The following is a 23,948-nucleotide window of genomic DNA, read 5'->3' as shown; positions in this document are numbered from 1 at the left end:
TTTTATTGCAAAGGTTATTTTCAATTTGATTAAAAAGTGTAAAAACTAAAATATTATATAAATTTTATACAAATATAAAATATAATTGCAAAATTTTATTATACATATATTTAAAATTATGTTTAAAAAAAAATATTAATGTAAATAAGGAATTTTTTATTTAAATTAATAAAAAAAGTGAAAATTTTAAGTTTGCAGCCTGTCAGGGCAAGTAAAAAAATCTAAACCAAAAGCCAAATTGAGCAAGCAGAAACAAAAAAATCCTTAATGTTTGGTTTGTTATATAATTACTAATCCTAAACTTACCCATTACAATGAACTAATGTGTAAATGAATGACAAAAGTATCTGCAAAATTAATAAATGTACAAAATGTCTAAAAAACAGAATTTAATTTCATATAACCTTGAGTAAATGTATTGAAAGCCCAGAATGAAAGGTCTTTTTATTGCTGGCTTGGGTGGAGTGCGTGTTCCCTGCCCTGAATTTGTAAGTTTGTTTCTGTATGCATGTATGTGTGTGTGTGTGTTTGTGTGTTGGAGGCAGGTGAATAGCAGCCTCATTCAAAACTCACAGGGCTGCGTTTGTACCCATGATCCCCTGGGCTTTTCAGCAGCCTCACTGAGAGGTGATTCTTCTCCCAGGGTTCATCAGGGAATGAAGGGCTCGCTGTGTTCACCCTCAGCCCCTGAACACCACCCATTCTCCCTCCCTTTCCTGTGTGTCGAGTCCTCACCAGGGACCACCTTTCCTTCCTGCACTCATTACCCCAACTCCCTCCTCTTTCCTCGCTGTCTTTGCGTCTTGGATACACATTTAAAGGGTTAGTTCACCCAAAAATGAAAATTAGCCCATAAATTACTCACCCTCAAGTCATCCTAGGTGTATATGACTTTCTTCTTTCAGACGAATCCAGTCGGAGTCATATTAAAAATGGTCTTTGATCTTTCAAGCTGTTTAATGCCGCTCAGCGGGTGTTGCATGCCTCCGTCCAAAAGCAGTTAAATAAAATGCGCCCATCCATTAAAAAAAAATGTCTCACACGGCTCCGGGGGGTGAACAAAAGCCTTCTGTAGCGAATCGATGCGTTTTTGTAAGAAAAATATCCATATTCAAAACGTAATGATCCCTTTAATGTAGCTTGCGCTCACTGTTGTACACTGGAAGCAGTTCCGGGGGAGTGACGTATGAGGTCAGCGCTGATGACTTGAGGGTGAGTAATTTATGGGCTAATTTTTGGGTGAACTAACACTTTAAGACACATGCTCGCACAAAGTCTCTGCTTTCACCAAGACCACCTCCACACTCAAAATATTTTTCTCCTGAATATGCACCATGAAACACATGGCCTACATACAGTATTAAGCACTAGGTGTATTTTTAGTTTGTTTATGTGGAGATTAATACATGCTATCTTTTTTTCAGTTGACCAGCACAATGAGTTCTCTGGCCGAGTATTGCCTACCATCTATCCTGCGAACCCTGTTTGACTGGTACAAAAGACAGAATGGAGTTGACGATGAATCCTATGAGTACCGACCACGTTCAAATACAAAGTCCAAAAAGTGAGTCCCGTTTGTATCGCTTAGATAAGGCTGATAATTTAAGCGTAATACAGTATGATATAGTTAATTAAGCATAATAGAGTTAAATAATGCAAATCTACCTCAAATGCAACTATTCCATAAGGATCAAACAGTCATGATGCTCCAGAAGGGAAAACAATGCTTTAAGAGTTTTAAAAACTTTTGAATAGAATGAATATATGTACAATATATATATATATATATATATATATATATATATATATATATATCTTTTTTTCCATTTAGTACTGCCCTTCAGAGGCCACATGTTTCCCAGAAGACAAATTAAGTTAAATTAACCCTGATCTTCAAATTTAATCTTAATCTGCTCTTAATGCATCGTTTTTCCTTTTGGAGCATCAGTGAGCGTTTTAACCTTCTGGAATACAGTGGGGCAAAAAAGTATTTAGTCAGCCACCAATTGTGCAAGTTCTCCCACTTAAAAAGATGAGAGAGGCCTGTAAGTTGCATATGAGTGCCTCAGTTGTCCTTAGTGTGAAAAGATGGATCTCAAAATCATACAGTCATTGTTGGAAAGGGTTCAAATACACAAAAATGCTGGAAAACCATAGAATTTGTGGGACCTGAAGGATTTTTCTGAAGAACAGCAGGCAGTTTAACTGTTCACAGTTGGAGTTTTGTGGGTATTACTCATGTCTGTTAACGTTTGAGCCATATATTTTTATTCATATTTTTGTGTAAACATTTTCAGGATTTTTCAGCATTTATTTGAAGTAAGAATCCTTTGTAACATAGTAAATGTCTTTACTTGATTTCAAAAACATCTTTCTGTGAGACTGTAATGCAATATTGTCACTTGGCCTGATGACTTCTGTCTTAACTGGATGATTTGACACAATAGTGCCAGAATAGCCCAGTGACATCAGATAGCCAAGTGGGTGTTGAGTGACTCAGATGCTTCTGTGACTTCTGCTTCCTGTAGCTGGAGTGCAAAACTCCATTCCATCATTGAGAAATTATATTTTAGTGAATGTGTGAGAGGGTGGGAGCAAAATTGGCTTACATGATCTGTTTACATTCTCTCTTTCACAGTGATGAGCAGCAGAAAGATTATCTGCTGGAGAGGAGAGACCTAGCCATAGACTTCATCTTCTCTCTTGTGCTCATAGAGGTTCTCAAACAGGTAACACACACACACACACACACTTTGATTTGCATCTAAATAAGTTTAGATGCAAATATAACCAACAGACCTTAAAGATGTAAACAATTATTTAAGAGTGAGGAGAACTGAATGTACAAGTTTGTCTGTAGATCCTCACCAAGGATCTATGGTGGTTATTGCCTTGCCAGACAATCAAAATTGTCCCAGTCAGCTTCAAATTTTATAGCGAATTGTGTTTTGTTTCCTTTGGCTTAGTGGTTATTATACAAAGGTTTTTGAAATCACAGAAAGCCATAATTGGCCAATCAAAACCAAATTATAAAATGTGATACTGTTTGTGTTTTTGGCCAGATGCCCCTCCACCCAGTTGTGGATGGTTTGGTCCATGAAGTCATTAATTTGGCTTTTAAGCACTTTAGATATAAAGAGGGGTAAGAGACTTTTTCCTCTATTGGATACATTTAGTAAAATGTATAAATTCATATAAATTCATACATCTGCTTTACTGTTTACATTTGTTTTTATGACTAGGTATCATGGACCCAACACTGCCAACATGCACATTGTAGCTGATCTCTATGCAGAAGTTATCGGAGTCTTAGCACAAGCAAAGTAAGTACTCTATCCAACAATTTTTGTTTAGCAGTGTTGTACTGTGCTTTTTGAAATGTGCAGAAAACATACTGAAGGGGGCAGAAAGGTCTGGAAATCAGCCTTTGTGTTTCTAGATCTTCAGAAGCACATAGCTTTTCGAGTGGTCTGAATGCTTAGCATCCTCCGTACATAAGTGTCATTCCTATAATCTTTGTGGTACTCTACAAAACAACTGCGCCTGTTGCAAAACAGTTGCCCCTGTGCATCTCTTTTATTTTCGCCTTGGTTGGGTGAAATAATCTGGGAAACTGTTGTCTGTTGGTGTTCGCTTGCTCAAGAGATGTTACCAGGTCTCTGTTTGTCTTATTTGACAGCTTGGGGTCTGACTTGCGAGAGGGCAGGGGCACCAGTGCTGTGTTATTTTATTTTATTTTATTTTCCAGAAATTTTGCTTTTGTAGAACTGTGAAGTCATAGAAATGAGTAAAATCTTAAAACGCTTTTGTCTACCTCATATTTAATCTAACATATAATCAACTCGATTTCTCATTGTAAGTGCTTGTGAAGAATAATGCTTGCCCTCAAGCCGGTGATTTATCTGTCCATCATAAATGTTTTTTGTGTAGATTTCCTGCTGTTAAAAAGAGGTTCATGAGTGAGCTGAAGGAGCTCCGTCAGAAGGAGCAGAGCCCATACGTGGTCCAAAGCACCATCAGCCTCATCATGGGCGTGAAGTTCTTCAGAGTGAAAATGTATCCTGTAGAGGAGTTTGAAGCCTCCTTTCAGTTCATACAGGTAAATGTAGAATATTAAGACATTTCACAAAGCATACATTTGTACTGTAGCCTTTTTATTTATTTATTTTGTTCATTTGTTTAATATTTAATTAATTATATTTATTTTAAATACATTTATACTGAATTTAGAGACTTAGATAAGGCTATAGTGATAAGCTAAATGAAATTAGCTCTCAAGAATGTGAAGGCTAACAGTTTTTCTCTATGCTATGCTCCTTTCTGTTACAGGAGTGTGCGCAGTATTTCCTGGAAGTGAAGGACAAAGACATCAAACATGCTTTGGCTGGACTCTTTGTGGAAATTCTAGTTCCTGTAGCAGCGGTTAGAGAAATGTTATAAAGATCTGTCAACACTCTGCAAATTGGATGTTATTTACATGTATTTTGAACATTACAAACCACTCACACATCATTGTATATGACCTGTTGGTCATGTAATTGTTTTAATAACGTATATAGCCATATATCACCCTTTTTAATCCTTATTTTGGTAGAAATGTCTACAAACGTTTTGATCCTCATTATTATTGTCTTTCCGTTCTTTAATAGGCTGTCAAGAATGAGGTGAATGTTCCCTGTTTAAGGAACTTTGTGGAGAGCTTGTATGATACCACCTTGGACCTCTCAACAAGAAAGAAGCATTCACTGGTCAGTCTGGATTTCACAAGATGTAGTATTTCATACTTTTTGACGGCACTTTGAACACTATGTACCCTTCTCTCTGTTTTTTTAGGCTCTGTACCCACTAGTGACATGTCTGCTGTGTGTCAGCCAAAAACAGTTATTCCTCAACAGATGGCATGTCTTCCTCAACAACTGCCTCTCCAATCTGAAGGTATGTAGTTTATTTATTCATTTATTCAACTCAAAATCGCAAACTGGATTTCTCACTACATAAACTTCATCATTACAGAGCAAGGACCCTAAAATGGCACGGGTAGCACTAGAGTCCCTCTACCGACTTCTGTGGGTCTACATGATTCGCATCAAATGCGAGAGCAACACTGCGACGCAGGGGTAAGTGCAGCCGTGGTCTGCTGCTACTTGTATTTAAAGCCACTACTAAAACGCCCATCTGAGACCCCCAGAGACAAGGTTCACAGTAAACTGATTTTACGTAATACGACCCATCTCGTGAATGCCAGCTTTCTTAGTGGAGTTCTAAAGGGCTGAAAAAACTAAAAATTAAACCAAGTCTGTACCCTACCCCTCCCATGGCCGTCAGTCCAATGAACCCATGGTGTGACCGCACCCCTCAGCCCTTCTCAGTGGCAGAGAGTAAACAAGCAATCCATTACAGTCATCGTGCCTCAGGCGGAGGGGTAATTACTGACAGTGCTGCCAGAAATGGGTGGAGAAAGGAGAGAACCAGAAGGGAGGCTGGTGGTCATGGGTGATGGGTGTTGGAACGCCACTGGGAATCGAAAGCTTGGCAAACGAAGCCATATACACACCCATATTTGATCTTCAGGGCTAGAAATGAACATCGAACATGTGTAGATGGCTTATGCAGCTAATCCATAATAGATTGATTGGAATTAATGTAATAAATGGTTTGGGAAAGGGTGTACATGCCCTTAGAGGATTTCAACACCAGAAGGGGAAGTTGTGGTGATAGTTTTTGAACCTTTGTGCTTTGTGAACAGCATACATACATACAAAAAAAGTACTATATGTAAAACAGTATGCTTTATGGAACAGTACAGATTTCAAATAGTAGTATGCTATCTAAAAAGTAATATGAAATGGTATTTGGCATTTTTATTCAGTTTTTGTTTTATCCTATATATTTAAACCTTTGGCAGTTTGTTCAAATAAATAAAAAATGAAAATATTGTAGTGTTTGACTCCAAACAAACCTTCAGTTTGATGTCTTTTTTATTATTATTATTTTATTCAGCAAGGATTAATTAAATAGATCAAAGTGACGGCAAAGACTTTCAAAATTTCTCAATTTCTTTTTGAATTAAAAGCATTTTTTTTACATTATGTTGTGAAAAAAAAGTATCAGTTTCCTCAAAAATATTAATCAGCACAACTGTTTCCAACATTGCTAATAATAAAACACTAAATCAGCATATTATAATGATTTCTGAAGGATCGTGTAGTAATATTTCACATTATTACTATTTTACTGTATTTTTGATCACGTAAATTCAGCCTTGTTGAGCATAAGAGACTTCTTTCAAAAACATTAAATTAACTCACCGAACTCATTTAAGAAGGCATATTAAATATCTTAAGCATGGGAGGGAAGGTTAGTTCTGGAACCACAAGAATCATAAACTGGTGTTGGGTCAGCTAGCAGTTCTTGCGATGTATTCAGAGAGATGTATTGCATTATAGCAACAAGTCATAAATCATTGCATGCCACATACCAATCTGTGACTTCGGAGTTTGCAACCACTATGAATAAGCCCAAAGTGGACAAACCTCACTTAAAAATAAAATTTCACAAATAAGCCAGACTCAGGTCTGCCACTGTAATGGAATGCTAATTACTGTATAACAAGCTTTCTGTGTCACTATGCTTTCACCTTCTTTTTGTATATGTCTGTGCCAGATTCTAAACTTGTTATCGGTAAACACTGTGGTCTTGTCCCAACAGCCGCCTCAACTCTATTGTGATGACCCTGTTCCCTAAAGGATCCCGCAGCGTAGTTCCTAAAGACATGCCTCTCAATATATTTGTTAAGATTATCCAGTTTATTGCACAGGTAAGTCTGCGATTAAGTGACAGACAGATCTAAAACTAAAACCTCAATAATAATCTGCTGTTAAACCATTATACAAGACCTGATTCTTGTTTGTTGTGAAAACAGAGCATGTGTCTAAGGACAAAGGATTTAGAGTTGCTGCCGAAACAAATATGCAATGACAGCTAGATTCCCGTCATTCATTTGCAAGGCTACACATATTTAGTCTTCCTGATGCAGCATGTGTTCAAATATTTACATTTTGCATACTGCATTGTTGCATTTCCTCTTTCTTTTTATCTTACAGGAAAGACTTGACTTTGCAATGAAAGAAGTCATTTTTGACCTACTGTGTGTTGGGAAACCTGCAAAAGCCTTTAGTCTTAATCCGGAGGTAAAGTATTGTCAAATTACAATAGATGTAGTAGCTTTATCTCCTTGTTATGGCACTCATATCTTGATTTCTTGTTCTGTAGAGAATGAATATAGGTCTCAGAGCATTCCTGGTTATTGCTGACAAGCTGCAGCAGAAAGATGGTGATCCCCCAATGCCGAACACAGGGGCAACGCTCCCTTCTGGAAACACACTACGAGTCAAAAAGACATTTCTGAGCAAGCCTCTGACTGAAGATGAGGCCAAAGTCATAGGTGAGTTCATTTGTAGTACTTGTAGAGGAATAATTTCAATAAAAATAAAGGCTGTTTATGGGACTAAACTGTCAGTGTATGAATGTGTTTTGCACTGAATAACAAAATAAATAAAAATTGGCTTTTTTATGAATGGCACAGGCATTCATTTAGCACACTTTTCAAGCAAAACATTTTGCAAAAAAAAAAAACACCTTTTAAATTGTAAAACAATAGATATATATTCTGAATTTACTATTCAGTGCTATTATGTATGAATAATATTACTGCAAGAAAGATGATGAAAACATGAAAACTTTTCAATAATGTAATTTAAATTATATAACAAAAATGAAGATGTCTTTTTTTTCTTTTTTTTTTGCTGTTTCTAATGCAATGCATTTTGCTTTTTTTTCCCTAATGCACTTTGGTTTCTAATGCAGGGAAATCCGTATTTTTATCTATTTGTGGATCATTTTGACAAACTGTGGTGCATATGCTCAGACCGATAAGGCCTGTGATCAGTCTCCAGAATGAAATACAAAATCTGTGCTTATTAGGGTTGCAAAGGGGTGGAAAATTTCCAGAAAATTCAGGAAAATTTGGAAAGAAATTTTTCCAAAAAATCCCAGAAAGATTTGAAAATGTCTGGAAGGTTTCGGAAAATTTGTGGATCCTTTTTTTTTTTTTTTTTTTTTTTTTTGCCTTTTTGCAACCCTAGTGCTAATAGAAAAGGAAAAACAGTTTTGATAATAATATAGCATAGCAAGAAATTTACAAGCAATTTTTTGTAGACTGGTCATTTTTGACTGAGAACACCAGGTGTAACAAGGTGGGGAAAAATCCCCGAAAAGTATTAAAAAAATAAAAAAATAAAAAAAATAAATAAATTGAGTTGTGAGCAAAGTCAGCAAGTTTTAGTCCAATGCTAACAATGCAACATTAACTAGCATTTTGGGAAAACACAACAAGGTTTGACCAAAAACATCTTCTGGATCATATTGATTGGCATTTTCTCATTAAACTCTGTTACTATTAAAGAACATGCCAGTCTTTTAAGTTTTGCATCGTTTCAACCATCAGGAATGTCCTTCTATTACCCCCAAGTGAGGAAAGCTTTAGACAACATCCTCAGACATTTGGATAAGGAGGTTGGCCGCTGTATGATGCTGAGTAATGCACAGATGCTGAATAAGGAACCCGAGGATATGATTACGTATGTCACACAACAACACTGACTCTGTCTAATAATCTTTCATCTGGTGTATCTTGATTCTCTGCACACACCTGTCTGACCCATCAACCCAAATCCAACTAAGTTTGAGCTTGTCAGTTCACTGTTTGAGCTTGTGTGACCTCTCTCTATACTGACAGGGGCGAGAGGAAACCCAAGATTGACCTCTTTAGGACATGCATGGCCGCCATTCCACGCATCCTTCCTGATGGCATGTCCAAGTCAGAGCTCATAGACCTTTTGGCACGGTAAGTGTGTGTATATGTTCGATGCATGAATGGACGTGTAAGTAGGAAGCATTTGCTTTGATGAATTGCCCAATGGTCAGGTTTCCCGAAAGCTTCAGTAACATGATCCCTCCCAGCCCCTGGCTTGAATAGGATGTCCCAGTGCAATCTGAGTCAGGGCTGGTCTAATCAGACTTAATTTTTCTTGTTCAAGCCATTAGGTCAGCCAGCTAGTTCAGAGTAAAGTTGATCTCTCTGTCAACTTCCTCCACTGAAGCTGGAGGAACTTCTGCTTTGTAATGGAAGCACTTGGAAAGTATGCAGATTATTTATGAGGATTGGTTCATACTATTTTGATAAATGTATAGGAACGTTTAAGGAACACACACACACACACACACACATCAAGTTACTAAAATTAAAACAAAAAAATTTAAACCATTAAACAAAATTTTTGCTACTTTAAATAAAATAAACATGAAACTTATTTCAGCTAGATGTCAAAGCATTATTTCTGTAGCGGATTAGCTCATGGGAAATATGAATAATTAACCATAACTAATTATGATTAATCATTTTCTTATAGTTTAACCTGAAGTACTAAAATAACTGAAACTAAAACTGGAATAAAAAAATAATAAAAACTATATAGACGTATTTGAAAAAAATATATAAAAATAACAAAACTCAAGAAAATTCCTAAAACTTTAACTAAAATAAAAATAATGTTGAAATAATATCTGATACTAAAATAATACTTTTATATACAAGAAAACAAATGCAGGTAAAGTGTCTATTTTTGTTTCAAATGAGTAAAAAATTTAAAAATATGGGTGAAATAATGTTCCATCATCATTCAGCATAGCAAATTAACTTGTACTTTTTAAAATATATAAAATAGTAAGTGGTCATGCTACATTTTATTATATTTTAAATTATTAAAAACTTTTCTTTCTAAAAAATGGGTATAACCTAGTGGTTTGAAGGATAGTTGCAAAGATTGGTAAAAATGTCAAATTAGAGTTAATTAATTTTTTTTGGGGGGGGGGGGCTGCACTGTGTCTTTTAATATCATCTAATGACTCTTTTAATATCATCAAATGATTCTTGTTCTATCTATGCCTAATAAGATTTTTTGGTATATATTGGTCTTTGACCAATATTTAGATATTTATATATATTTTTTCCACTGTATTCATGTTTTTCTGTCTTTTAACTGCCAGGTTAACCATCCATATGGATGATGAACTGCGTCTGATAGCCCAGAATTCCCTGCAGAGTCTGCTGGTGGATTTCTCAGATTGGCGGGAGGAAGTGCTCCTGGGCTATTGCAGCTTCCTGCTTCGAGAGATTCAGGACACACACCAAACCCTGCTGGACTCCTCACTTAAACTACTGCTTCAGTTGCTTACACAGTGGAAACTAGCCCTTCTCAGCACCAGCAAGACTCTGGACACATCAAAGATCTGCTCCACTGAAGTAAGTGGTTTGAAAAAATTAGTTTCAGTGTCAAATCATAAAAAGATCTCTAATATCTGAGTTGTTTCTTGTGGAGAGCAAATTAAAAATAAAATGAATAATATACAATATATAAAATACAATTTTTATAATATAATATAATATGTTTGTGTACTTTAGTTGTTACAGAGTAGCTCTGGCACCAGGCTGCCTGCTGAACGGACACCTCACTCCACAGTCCTCCATGCTGTTGAGGGTCTCGCTTTAGTGCTGCTGTGCTCCTGCCAGACAAGCACGCGCAAAGTAGCTGTGTCCATCCTTCGAGAGGTCCGCCAAATCTTCCTCACCATCGGGCAGAATGAGGTAAGGGCCACTTGGAGCCTGACTTGATCAGATATAGGCCTTAAGAGTATACATCCACTAATTTATGGTGGAATATGGTATTCATTCCATCATATCATTTATGTTTTTTTCTGCACAGGAAGATGAAAGGCCCATGATAGATGTACTGGACCAGCTGAGCCCAGTGGTGCTCGAGAGCTTTGCCCACGTGGCGGTGGCTGACTCGGTGAGTGCCTCTCTGTTCGGTCCTTTGTGGTTTCACTCACATGTGAGTCTCAGAGGACTTCTACAAAGTGTCTTCTGTTCTGAGTTTATAAGAAAGTCTGTTTTACTTCTCTGAGCTTGGAGTTTAGTGTATTAGGTGATTATTTCGAATCACATAGATACTAGATGTCAATACTAAATTGGTACATTAAAGAGCTAAATTTAGCATAAATCCATTTTGTGTTTTGTCTGTAATTCTCCAAAAATCTTGTTTTTCGACCAAATTTCTTTAATTTCACTGCTGAGTTCTATATAAGTGTCCACTATGATCTCTTCCCTTCCACTTCCCCGCAGGCGTCCCTCCCCGCTGGGCAGCACGCAGACCTGCAGTGGCTGGTGGAGTGGAACGGATCTCTGGTCGGCAGCCACTATGACGTGCGGAGCCCGTCTCGTGTGTGGATCTTAGCACAGTCTCTGAAGGAACCCTGGGCTCTGTGCCTCTTCAGCCTTCTGAGACAGGAGTACCTGCCTAAGCACTGTCCCACAGCGCTCAGCTATGCTTGGCCCTACGCCTTCACCCGCTTGCAGCTCCTCATGCCTTTACTTGAGCCCAGGTGAGGGATGGATAAAATATTTACTGTAAGGGGTTATTTGACCTTTCAAACTTTCTCCTACATCTATACTGAACAAAATTATAAACGCAACACTTTTGTTTTTGACGGCATGATTATTGCACAGGTGTGCCTTAGGCTGACCACAATAAAAGGCCACTCTAAAATGTGCAGTTTTACTGTATTGGGGGGTCCGGGGGGGTCCTAAAACCCACCATTTGCCTCACGCAGTGCAACACATCTCCTTCGCATAGAGTTGATCAGGTTGTTGATTGTGGCCTGTGGAATGTTGGTCCACTCCTCTTCAATGGCTGTGCGAAGTTGCTGGATATTGGCAGGAACTGGAAGACGCTGTCGTATACGCCGATCCAGAGCGTCCCAAACATGCTCAACGGGTGACATGTCCGGTGAGCATGCTGGCCATGCAAGAACTGGGATGTTTTCAGCTTCCAGGAATTGTGTACAGATCCTTGCAACATGGGGCCGTGCATTATCATGCTGCAACATGAGGTGATGGTCGTGGATGAATGGCACAACAATGGGCCTCAGGGTCTCGTCACGGTATCTCTGTGCATTCAAAATGTCATCAATAAAATGCACCTGTTTCCGTTGTCCCTAACATATGCCTGCTCATACCATAACCCCACCGCCACCATGGGCCACTCGATCCACAACGTTGACATCAGCAAACCGCTCACCCACACGACGCCATACACGCTGTCTGCCATCTGCCCTGTACGGTGTAACCGGGATTCATCCGTCAAGAGAACACCTCTCCAAAGTGCCAGACGCCATCGAATGTGAGCATTTGCCCACTCAAGTCTGTTAAGACGACGGACTGCAGTCAGGTTGAGACCCGGATGAGGACGACGAGCATGCAGATAAGCTTCCCTGAGACGGTTTCTGGCAGTTTGTGCAGAAGTTCTTTGGTTATGCAAACCAATTGTTGCAGCAGCTGGTCTCAGACGATCTTGGAGGTGAAGATGCTGGATGTGGAGGTCCTGGGCTGGTGTGGTTACACGTGGTTTGCAGTTGTGAGGCCGGTTGGATGTACTGCCAAATTCTCTGAAACGCCTTTGGAGATGGCTTATGGTAGAGAAATGAACATTCAATTCACGGGCAACAGCTCTGGTGGACATTCCTGCAGTCAGCATGCCAATTGCACGCTCCCTCAAAACTTGCGACATCTGCGGCATTGTGCTGTGTGATAAAACTGCACATTTTAGAGTGGCCTTTTATTGTAGCCAGCCTAAGGCACACCTGTGCAATAATCATACTGTCTAATCAGCATCTTGATATGCCACACCTGTGAGGTGGATGGATTATCTCGGCAAAGGAGAAGTGCTCACTAACACAGATTTAGACAGATTTGTGAACAATATTTGAGAGAAATAGGCCTTTTGTGTACATAGAAAAAGTCTTAGATCTTTGAGTTCAGCCCATGAAAAATGGGGGCAAAAACAAAAGTGTTGCGTTTATTATTTTGTTCAGTGTATATATGTATCATTGAGTGGTCAGTGGTTTGATTGGTCTGCATTGGCGCTTTATTTATTGTGGCAGCCTGGTATAGGTTATTGAGCCTTGTATAGAGCTTTTTAAGCATTTACTCTATCTCTATCTTTAAGTTTAAGCTTTTAATGGCTTCCCATAGTCACTTTTTATTATGATACTGCACTTGTTTAAGTGGTTCTGCTTCTGATTGCAGACTCTGTATAGTCCTATTTGGGTTACTCTTCTTTCGTTCATAATACATGATAACTCAGCAAAATGTCAGAATAATATAATATTAATCAATCGATCAGATGTTTGGGGTCAGTAATGAACAAAATGCATTAAATTGATCAGAAGTGACAGAAAAGACATTGTTAATGTTACAAAAGTGTTCTATTTCAAGTAAATGGTGTCCTTTTGAACTTCCTCTTCATCAGAAAATTTCAAATCTCCAAAATAGTCCACAATAGTCTCCAAAAGAATATTAATCAGCACCTGTTTGTAGTATTGATAATATTACAAATGTCTCTTAAGCACTAAATCAGCATATTAGAATGAAGAATCATGTGACACTGAAGACTGGAGTAATGGAAACTGAAATTCAGCTTTGCCATCACAAGAATGAATTATAGTTTATAATATATTGAAATAAAAAATAGAAGTTTTAAATTGCAGTAACATTTCACAATATGACCATTTAACTGTATTTTTTATTAAATAAATGCAGATTAGTTGAGTTAAGGTATGGAAGCCTGTTTCTGTCAACTGAATAAAAAATAAAAAGGTAATTGCGAGTTTTTATCTCACAATTTTGACTTTTTGTAATATGCGTTGTTTATAATTGCGAGGTTAAGTCCAGTTTTGAGGGGGATAAAAGACTGATATGTTCTCAGAATTGTGAGTTTATATCTCGCAATTGCAGGTTTATATCATGCAATACTTTCACGCAATTCTGAGAAAGTCAGAATTGCAAGATGTAAACTCGCAATTAACTTTTTATTTTTTATTCAGTGGTGGAAACGGGCATCCAAAAACGTTACAAAATACAACTGACACCAAACTTTTTTTGGTCCAAAAACCATTTTTATTTATTCAATATTTAGCTAGTTTAATTTGCTTATTTTTCACTTTACATCAGTCAATTCATTCAAATGTTTTCATCTCTTAGCAACCCAGTTAACGCCAAGAAGACAAGCTCGGCTGGTTCAGCAGACACCTATGTTTCTCTCTGGAGAAACTATCTGATTCTGTGTTTTGGTGTGGCCAAACCCAGCATCATGAGCCCGGGTCATCTTCGAGCTTCCACCCCTGAGATCATCACTCCCAGTACAGACAGCAACAGCAGCTATGACAACAAGGTGGGTGGGGCTTCTTATGCATCACGTACCAGTCATGCCTACAGTCATTCGCCCCAGTCAGTCATTTATTGACTTGATGGAATCATTGATTAACATCTTATTCTTTAGATCCTCGGCACCCCGTCTGTGGCCTGGCTTCTGAAGCAGTTGATCCCTCTGATGCGTTCAGAAAGCATTGAGATCACAGAGTCTTTGGTGCTCGGATTTGGCCGCACAAACTCACTTGTTTTCAGGTATTATGTAGCAAATATATAAACATTTAAGATCTCTAATGATGTGACTGATGTAAACATTTAGATGGGCCAAGTTCCTATAAGATGCTACATTCTCATATTAGAAAGTTCACTCATTTTTGATTATCACACATCACAACATACTGTGTTTTATTGTTTGCAATGTGTCATGCAAGATTTTTTTAGATAAGATGTGAGCAGCATCTGATGTTCACATTCTAGTCATACCTCTCTTTTGTACTTGTCAGGGTTTTTGAATTCCTTGACTTTGATAAGGCGATGCACAAACACTGTATGCATATAATTATGATACTATAAATGGCCAGGCAAAGAAAGCATTAAAATGTCAGTCATGGAACAATGTTCAGTTTACTGTGCAATTACAATTGTGCTGTTACCTTTTTTGTGTATTCAGATGCCAAAAAAAAAGTGTGTGTGTGTTTAGACTTTGTGTGAGAGCCATTTTCACTTGGCATTTTGACACCATCTCTAAATCTAGACAAACCTTTTTCCAAAGCAGTAATCATATTTCATATTACATTAGTTATGTCTGCTTATTTCAGTTCTTGGAATAAAAAAAAAGTATTTATGGGAATAGAGCAATTATTGCTCTATAAACCTTGGCAGCACAGTATTGATTCTTTAGCCTTATTGATTTTCTATTTGTTGTGTCTCGTACAGAGAGCTTGTTGAGGAACTGCATCCTTTGATGAAGGAAGCTTTGGAAAGAAGACCTGAGGTCAGTTACAGTATATATACACTGAACAAAATTATAAACGCAACACTTTTGTTTTTGCCCCCATTTTGAACTGAGCTGAACTCAAAGATCTAAGACTTTTTCTATATAACTTGTTGTATTGTAAATGGCCCGCTCAAGCAATGCATACTTGACTTATCTTGCATGGAAAAAAAAAAGTATGACAGTACATCGTTCCTACAAACATAGGAAACCTTAAAATGTCAGTTATTTTTAAAAATGTAATTCCCAGACTTGTAAATTAATGAAATATTTTCTATAGTTATATATAGTTCTATAGTTATAACAAGTTTCTATAGTAATTGTTCTCATAATGGGTCCTCTAGAATAAAAAACGGCGAGAGAGAAGAGATCTGCTAAGACTCCAGCTCCTCAGGATCTTTGAGCTGCTAGGGGATGCCGGTGTCATCAGTGACAGGTGAGAAGGATGTTATTATTATGGATTCTGTTCTCTGGACACCTCCATTGCATCTCATTATGAACTCGCAGGCTACAAAACATGAAATGATCCCAATCTTTCTGTCTCTCAGCACTAATGGAGCTCTGGAACGTGATACACTGGCCCTGGGCGCTCTCTTTCTTGAGTATGTGGACCTGACCCGGATGCTTCTGGAAGCTGAGAATGACAAAGACATGGAGATTCTCAAAGACATCCGAGCTCACTTCAGCGCCATGGTGGCCAACCTCATACAGTGTGTCCCAGGTGAAGAGGAAGACACACAAACTCACTCAGTATACAATTAATGTCAACACGAAATCCAAATTTAGCCCATTTACAGTCGTAATACACATTCTTGTTTGTGCACAACTCGTTTAATTCATAAATTGTCAAAATATAGTTTTTTCTACTTTAAATATTTATTCCTTGTGTTAAATAATCATACTGATGGTCATGAAGTTATATTTCGCTCTGGGAAGTGCTCCACATTTTCTTTGTTTAGGAAATGGAATTCATTGCTAGGTTACAGTGTATTCAGTCACAGGACTCCTGACATCAGTCTTGATTTAGACTCCCCAGTGGAGGCATTACCCGAAATAGAAGTAGATTAGATCAAGAGCCACTTCATGGGCAAATGATGAGTCGCAGAGTGGCAAAACTAAAATCTTATGGTTTTTAAGTTGTTTAGGCACTACCACAAAATATTTTTTCATGAAGGGGTTCCTGTAGCACAACTTGCATTGATAAAACATATAGCTTTGGGTGTAAAATGTATGTTTTTTTTAATCTAATACCTCTCTTCTCTCCTTGTTTCGTAGTGCATCATCGACGTTTCCTCTTCCCTCAGCAAAGCCTTCGGCACCATCTCTTCATCCTTTTCAGCCAATGGGCTGGACCCTTCAGTATCATGTTCACGCCCCTGGATCGCTATAGTGACCGGAACCATCAGATTACTAGATACCAGTATTGTGCTCTTAAGGTAGTACAGACTACATTTATATAATATATCATTTTATATATCATTTTGATATTTCATTCCATTGCACAGTACGTTTTGCTTTAGATGGGTCTTCATTCAAAATAAAAAAAAGTTGTATTTTTTTTATAACAAATACACACTGCTGTACACAAAGTTTGGGGATGGAGCCTATTTATTTGATGAAAATACAGTAAAAACATTAATATTGTAAAATAGCATTGCAATTGAAAATAACTGTATTCTATTTTAATATATTTAAAGTAAAACAATATTGTGAAATAAAAGTCTTTACTGTCACTTTAAATGAATTTAATGCATCCTTGCTAAATAAAAGTATTAATTTCTTAAAAAAAAACTGACTTCTGCCAAAACTTTTGAACTGTAGTGTAAACAGTAGTGTCTGCATGTTTCAAAATCTCATAAAAAAAGAAAAAAAAAAGTTTAATTAAAGAGGAACATTACAATAAATAATAATACATTTAAAATATTAAATAAATAATATAAATACATATTTTTTTTTACATATATTTGTATTTGAAATCTGCATATGAAAGCAGTGGAATGAGATGATGTTTCACTCTGGCTCTAATTTAAACCATTGCTTGTGTTGCTAATTCAGACCACAGACGTATACTCCACTAATTTGATCTCCAGAGGTCTACTTATAGCCCAGGAAGTGCTGTAGTCATATACAGTGCAAGACCTCAATGTGGACACGCATGCCAAAGAGACAAAAGTGGGTCCACTACGTGACGAATGAGTCCATTTGGGATGACAGCGCATGTGTGCTCGGTTTTGTCTATGGGAACCCTGTACACATAATGTCAGCTCTGTGCAAATTGACGACGTGTAAACATATAGTTCACGTCAGGTTTGTTCAGGTTTGAATTTCTGGAAAAATGACACCCACCTCTAAAGCTATTATTGTTTGTGCGTGTACGTGTAGCTTCTTGTGTTGCCGTAAACCCCTTCCCCATAATGGAAAGGCAGGTGTTGTAAGACGATCATATATAATGTTGTAGCAATTGTAAAAGGTGTGTCATTTCAAGACCCTGGCATCATTAAAACACACAAACGTCCAGACATGATATGAGTCCTTTGAGCCTCTTCCCTGTTTCTTTGAAGTATTTTTTTTTGTTTTGTTGGACACGATAGGACGTGATTTCCTCAAAACAGGAAATTCCAAGTTTTGCATGAAAGCTTTGCATGAAAGAATGCTGTTTTTTCTTCCTTTCATAGGCCATGTCGACTGTGCTTTGTTGTGGCCCCGTGTTCGACAACGTAGGGCTCTCTCCTGATGGCTACCTCTATAAATGGCTGGATAACATCCTTGGCTGTCAGGATCTGCGGGTATGCGGCCAAACACTCTGAAACAACATGACCCACATATGTCCTCAATCACTCCTTTAGTATTGATAGCGCTAAACCAACACAACCATCTTTAAAATGATTCTCAAAGTGTGCCTTTTGACCCAGTGCAAATTGGCTCAGGGATTTTTCATAAGATAAGCCACTTTTCTTAGATGTCTCCAACTGTTTATTTCTCAGCTTGTATCTCAACTTGCAAATGTTGATTCTTGAAGTGAAAGTCTGGCTTTGTGCCCTGAAATATTTTTGTGATGTTGGAGCGAGACACTACCATTCAAAAGTTAGGGATCAGTAAGATTTTTCAAATATCTTTGATGAATAGAAAGCTCAAAAGAACAGTATTTATTTAAAATAGAAATGCTGTGTAATGTTATAATGTCTTTGAGACCTTGTTCCTCCACCAAGGTGGTTTTGTGTCACCATTCACATCAACGGATGACATACGTGATCCTCTGATCTGATTCTCCTCAGGTGCATCAGCTGGGCTGTGAGGTGGTGGTTCTTCTGCTGGAACTTAACCCAGATCAGGTGAATCTGTTTAACTGGGCCGTGGACCGATGTTACACCGGCTCCTGCCAGCTGGCCTCTGGTTGCTTCAAAGCCATCGCCACTGTCTGTGGTAGCAGGTACACTGGGGCCTGAAAAGCCAGAGGAAATATTGAATTTTCCAGTTTAATGCATATTAAACGGTTTAAAAGTTTGAGATCTGTAAGATTTTTTAATGCTTTTGAAAGAACTCTCTTATGTTAATCAAAAATATAGTAATACTGTGAAATAATATTACACTTTAAAATATATATTTATATTTTCTATTTTAACTAATTAAAAAATACAATTTATTTCAGTGTTTTTTTCCAGTTTATTTGATAAATAAAAAGTTCAAAAGAACAGCAAAAATAAATCTTTTGTCACATTATAAATTAGTGCTGGGCGGTATGACCAAAAATTTATATCACGGTATTTTTATAAATTATACCGGTTTCACGGTACATGACAGTATTTTTTTTTTCATGCATGACCGGGTGTTAACCATATTTTCTACTGATTGAGAGAGGAAATACTGCAGTATATTGACTTAGAATGCCCTATTTTACTGTCATGATGAGTGAATATGGTCAAAAAATACCACACTAAATAGTGACTAAACACGACCCCTTTTAATACATGTTAACCAGGAGTCACTCTCATTTATAATCGTGGCATCGTCTGATAAAATCAACATGCATCTACACTAAAGAGCGGCTATGCGGTTGTTTTGGCTATATTACTTTTTTGTCTCATGCAGCGCACTGCCTGCGTCTGAGTAACAAACTAAAAAAAACAACAAACAAAAAAGTGCATGTGATATTAACAGACGAACTACGCACATATTTATAATTCCAAATAATCAGTAAGTGACAGGCGGTAGGAAACGCTGTTTTGTACTCATTTATTGACGAGTCGGCTGCGGTGCGGCCAACTGAATGCGCTGCTTCTCTACTGCTCACTGCACAGAACAGACGCCGAGAGAGGTGACACTTCTCCGGGAAAGTCAGACCTCGTGTTCACGGGACAGCACTGGCGAAATCTTCCAACTGAACCATAGCTAAGGTTTATCCAAAAAAGTTGCTAAGTTTGTCAGTATGAATATTCTATGTAAAAAAGCCACTAAAAGGGTCTGAAAGTTGCTAAATCTAGTGCTAAAGTCGCGCTCGTGTGTGTGAGACACGGGAGCTGATGGCAGGGGGCGGTGGATAATTGTGGCAGTCAATGTGGATATTGTGGATGAGTTCTTCTGTGTCATCACGTTCTATTAGTTCTACAGATTAAGTTTCGGAACTTTCACGCTTGGTAACACATACAGCTGTTCCCTCACCACAGTGCAACAGTGAAAAGGGACCCCTTTCAAACAGTGTCGCGTTCCGAACGTTGTTTAAGCGACATACACCGGTATTGCGGTATTTTAAAAATTCATATCATAACAAAAATAAACACCGGTATTCGGTATGAACCAGTATACCGCCCAGCACTATTATAAATGCATTCACATTACTTTTGATTCATTTAATGAATCCCCATTGAATAAAAATACTAATTTCTTTAAAAAAAAATAAAAATTAATCTCACTGACCAATAACTTTTAAATGTATTTTTTTTTTTAATTTAAATTGTAAATTGTACCTTTAGTATAACATTTATACAATTTTTATACTGTATTCATATTTATAAAAAAGGTTTCATCAGGCTACTTCTCTTGCCAGATTTCCCACAGCAGATAAAATCCTATTCAATAGAGCTTAGGCGGCGTTTGCCTGCTTTCTTTCTCATGATAATTTGTTTACGTGTATAGTGCCAAGACTAGATGTGTCTTTGGACTCATTCACATATTTAGCAAAACATCTCATGTGTAACTTGTTTTATGTAGGTCTTTTGTTTTCTGTCACAGAAACTACTCCAGTGATATTGTGACTCTGCTGAACCTTGTTCTCTTCAAAGCGTCCGACACAAACAGGGAGATCTACGAGATCGCTATGCAATTAATGCAGGTCTGAGAGAGAACATTCTCTGCCAAAGAAGTGTTGCAATAATAGAAAGTGTACTGGATTAAATGGCGTGTTTGTGTGCTAATCTGTTTATGTGTGTGTGTTTTCTGGATGAATAGATTCTGGAGGCCAAGCTGTCTGTGTATTCTAAGAGGATTGTTGAACAGAAAAGTGGTGCTATACTGTATGGGACACATGGGCCTCTTCCTCCCCTCTACAGTCTCTCTGTAACCCAGCTTTCAAAGCAACTTGCCAGAATGTACCCTGAACTCACCCTGCCCCTTTTCTCAGGTATAAAATGGAAGGACAGAGATTAACACAGTGTGTATGTGTGTTAATGCCACTGCTTATCTTATAGGTGAAAACTCCTAAAACTTTTAACTGCAAAATGTGATCTTAAAGGGTTTTGTCTCTGGTTTTAATACAACTTGGGTTCTGTTGACCGCATCTGTGGCACAATGTTATTTTAATATTATTTATGTGCTACTATAGTATTTAGTAATGTTTTATTAGCTTATAGCTTTATATTTTTAGTTTTCATTTTCTAGTTTATGTTCAGTAGCTTTGTTCTTTTGTCATTTTTATTAGTTTATATATATATATTTCAGGTCGTCTTTATTTTAGTTTTTTCAGTTTTAGCAATTTTAGTACTTCTGCTTAAACATTTTATTTCAGTTAGGTGTTAAGGCAAACTTTGTAATTTTTTATGTTTTTAATGTTTTCATTTAATATTTATATATTATTTAATATTTATTTTAATTAAAAATATTTTGTAGTTTTCGTTTTAGTTCATAACAATGCTGCCGTGGCATGCTGTTGATTATCATGGAAAATAATTTTTAATAATTACTGCATTAAAATATGCAGTTGTCACACTATTGATAAAGTATAACCATAACCCTTAAACATTATATTGGAGGAGAATGAAGGTGAACTATCCCTTTAAATTTTATTGAACCACCAGCAAATTTAACAAAACATGCAGAAACTCCATTTATACTTATGATTATATATTTATGTAGATATATCTTTTTGTATCTATCATCTCTAGAGGTGAGTCAGAGGTTTCCCACCACACATCCAAATGGGCGTCAGGTCATGCTGACCTACCTGCTCCCTTGGCTCAGTAACATCGAGCTGGTTGATGGAGGCCTGCTGCCCACTGTCCCAAGTCCGAGCAGCTCTGGAGACAACAGGAAGGGATACACTCACAACACCTCAGCACCTCACCTGCTCCGAGGCACAGGCTGGGGGTCACTGCAGGGTTCCTCTCTGGTCCTAAACAACCTCATGTTCATGACTGCTAAGGTATAACTGTGAATCGCTGTTACTTTAGTGTTTCCTAGACTCTAAAGCTATGGATATCAATACAGCATATTGAGTTGTGTGTCTCTGTGTGTGTTAGTACGGGGATGATGTCCCAGGTGCAGAAATGGAAAATGCTTGGAATGCTCTGGTCAGTAATGAACGGTGGACTAATAACCTGCGGACCACCATGCAGTTTCTCATCAGCTTATGTGGAGTCAGCAGCGACACCTCTCTTCTGCCTCATGTAAATTGTATATTTATTTTTTTCATTATGTTTTGGTTTGGTGTCGGATTTGATCAGATTTTATTGATAAAGCAGGTCATTTGGTTAAAGAATGAAAGCTAAGTTGTCAAGTTATGTTTGTCCTCTATTTATGCTCAGATTAAGAAGGTGGTGATCTACCTGTGTCGCAACAACACCATTCAAACCATGGAGGAGCTGCTTTATGAACTTCAACAGACAGATCCTGTGAACCCCGTAGTGGTGCACTGTGACAATCCTCCATTCTACCGCTTTTCAGCCACAAGCAAAATTACCACCACCACTTCAGGTATGTATGCTAGAGAGTTTGTGTGAATATGTCAAGGCAAAATGTCATAAATACATAAAGACATCAAAATGTCTGAGTTAGCACTCATGTGTTGCATGTATATCACATGCCACATGTTATATTAATAAATACTGCATGTCTCTAAAGGTCCACCTTCCAGCAGCAAAACCATGGTGTGTGGCCAGGAAAACATCCCTGACACAGATGACTCGCCAGTCACAAAGGAGTGTGATGACAGGTATGTGCCACAAACCACATTTACATATGTGCCCTAACACTCTTTCTATTAATGTCATTTTTTTCCTTGGTCACGTTTAATCACAGTTTGAGGTTACACCCACCTTAAGCATTACAAACATAACTCATTATAATTCATCATGAGGCAGACACCTTTATCCAAAGCAACTTCCCCTGGAGCAGCCTAAGATTAACTGTCTAGATCAAGGGCATGTTTATATTTGATACATGTATTGACAAAAGTATTTTTTTCTGTCAACCAAAGGCTAAGCAACATTTTACGAGCACACAACCGCCTGGAGTCTCGGTACAGCAGCAGTTCCGGAGGTTCCTATGATGAGGAAAAGAGTGAGTCAAGTTTATAGCTTCAACAAATGGGCAAAACAGTTCGGGATTGATTGATATTTACTATATGCAGTGGAGGAGCTTCTGAGCAAAGTCAAGTTCAACAGTTGGAACTGGAAGTCTGAAATGCTTCCCCTTTGGCCATGGATGTCGAGACAGTTCTGGCCTGAGGATGTTAAATATTATCAATAACTTTAAAGCAGTAAAATAGTTGAGACCTTTCTTGAATTTGATATTTCTGATAGCCAGCTCAGGTAATACATTTCAGCTTGAAATAGTTTAAGCTTAAGCTTTATGATTTTTGAGCATGATTGCATTAGACATGAGGTATGGCAGTAATGGAGTTTGTCTGTCTACATACCACTCATGCTTTGAGGGTAAATTCCAGTTTTATTACAAGTCTCATGGATGAAAGGCATACCTGTCAAGGATGGCGTGTTGTTTTCAACCTTTTTGCTTTGCCTGCAGGTGAGCCGCTCCCACCGTATGCCATGTGGCTTATGAGTGTGCTAGAAACCAATCAGCCGCTTCCTCTTCCCATGCCAGTTAACGGAGGCTGCTGGGCACCGCTGGTAGACTATCTACCTGAAACAGTCACCCCACGAGGACCCCTCCACAGGTAAAACTTCTGGATTTTATTTTATTATTTATTTTATTTATCCATTGCATTTTTATTTGTTTTGACAAAATAAAACACATTCATTTAAATAAATTTAATTATGTATTTATTTATGATGTTACAATAAAACAGCCATTAAGTAACAAAAGTAAATCTATACTTTATATTATGTAACATCCTTTTATTCAGATTTAGATTAAATGTCCCAGTCTTGTAAAAAATTACATACTAGCTTTTAAAGC

General features: G+C 37.6%; 1 protein-coding gene across 4 annotated transcripts in view; it reads left to right on the top strand.

The window, feature by feature from the left end:
• LOC107587284 (protein furry homolog) overlaps positions 1–23,948 on the top strand; it is a 59,892-nt gene that overhangs the window by 17,486 nt on the left and 18,458 nt on the right. For 3 of the 4 annotated variants that reach the window (XM_016275009.1, XM_016275020.1, XM_016275015.1), the window contains exons 4-37: positions 1,425–1,564; positions 2,639–2,729; positions 3,063–3,142; positions 3,243–3,323; positions 3,931–4,099; positions 4,330–4,422; positions 4,650–4,748; positions 4,834–4,935; positions 5,014–5,117; positions 6,709–6,817; positions 7,104–7,190; positions 7,273–7,444; positions 8,507–8,639; positions 8,798–8,905; positions 10,108–10,363; positions 10,523–10,705; positions 10,824–10,910; positions 11,243–11,502; positions 14,159–14,348; positions 14,457–14,581; positions 15,263–15,320; positions 15,665–15,756; positions 15,869–16,041; positions 16,596–16,756; positions 17,996–18,106; positions 18,596–18,750; positions 20,550–20,649; positions 20,766–20,937; positions 21,698–21,954; positions 22,052–22,198; positions 22,337–22,505; positions 22,653–22,743; positions 23,008–23,090; positions 23,556–23,706. In XM_016275009.1, coding sequence (XP_016130495.1) covers positions 1,425–1,564; positions 2,639–2,729; positions 3,063–3,142; positions 3,243–3,323; positions 3,931–4,099; positions 4,330–4,422; positions 4,650–4,748; positions 4,834–4,935; positions 5,014–5,117; positions 6,709–6,817; positions 7,104–7,190; positions 7,273–7,444; positions 8,507–8,639; positions 8,798–8,905; positions 10,108–10,363; positions 10,523–10,705; positions 10,824–10,910; positions 11,243–11,502; positions 14,159–14,348; positions 14,457–14,581; positions 15,263–15,320; positions 15,665–15,756; positions 15,869–16,041; positions 16,596–16,756; positions 17,996–18,106; positions 18,596–18,750; positions 20,550–20,649; positions 20,766–20,937; positions 21,698–21,954; positions 22,052–22,198; positions 22,337–22,505; positions 22,653–22,743; positions 23,008–23,090; positions 23,556–23,706 — 4,589 coding nt within the window. Of the gene's footprint in view, positions 1–1,424; positions 1,565–2,638; positions 2,730–3,062; positions 3,143–3,242; positions 3,324–3,930; positions 4,100–4,329; positions 4,423–4,649; positions 4,749–4,833; positions 4,936–5,013; positions 5,118–6,708; positions 6,818–7,103; positions 7,191–7,272; positions 7,445–8,506; positions 8,640–8,797; positions 8,906–10,107; positions 10,364–10,522; positions 10,706–10,823; positions 10,911–11,242; positions 11,503–14,158; positions 14,349–14,456; positions 14,582–15,262; positions 15,321–15,664; positions 15,757–15,868; positions 16,042–16,595; positions 16,757–17,995; positions 18,107–18,595; positions 18,751–20,528; positions 20,650–20,765; positions 20,938–21,697; positions 21,955–22,051; positions 22,199–22,336; positions 22,506–22,652; positions 22,744–23,007; positions 23,091–23,555; positions 23,707–23,948 lie in introns of all 4 variants that reach the window. The other variant, XM_016275004.1, reaches the window with a different exon arrangement.

This window comes from Sinocyclocheilus grahami, unplaced genomic scaffold (genome assembly GCF_001515645.1).
Source record: "Sinocyclocheilus grahami isolate Dianchi unplaced genomic scaffold, SAMN03320097.WGS_v1.1 scaffold6.1, whole genome shotgun sequence".
NCBI classification, from domain to species: Eukaryota; Metazoa; Chordata; class Actinopteri; order Cypriniformes; family Cyprinidae; genus Sinocyclocheilus; species Sinocyclocheilus grahami.
The sequence above is the reverse complement of the archived record's forward strand: the minus strand, read 5'-3'. Positions and strand labels throughout refer to the sequence as shown.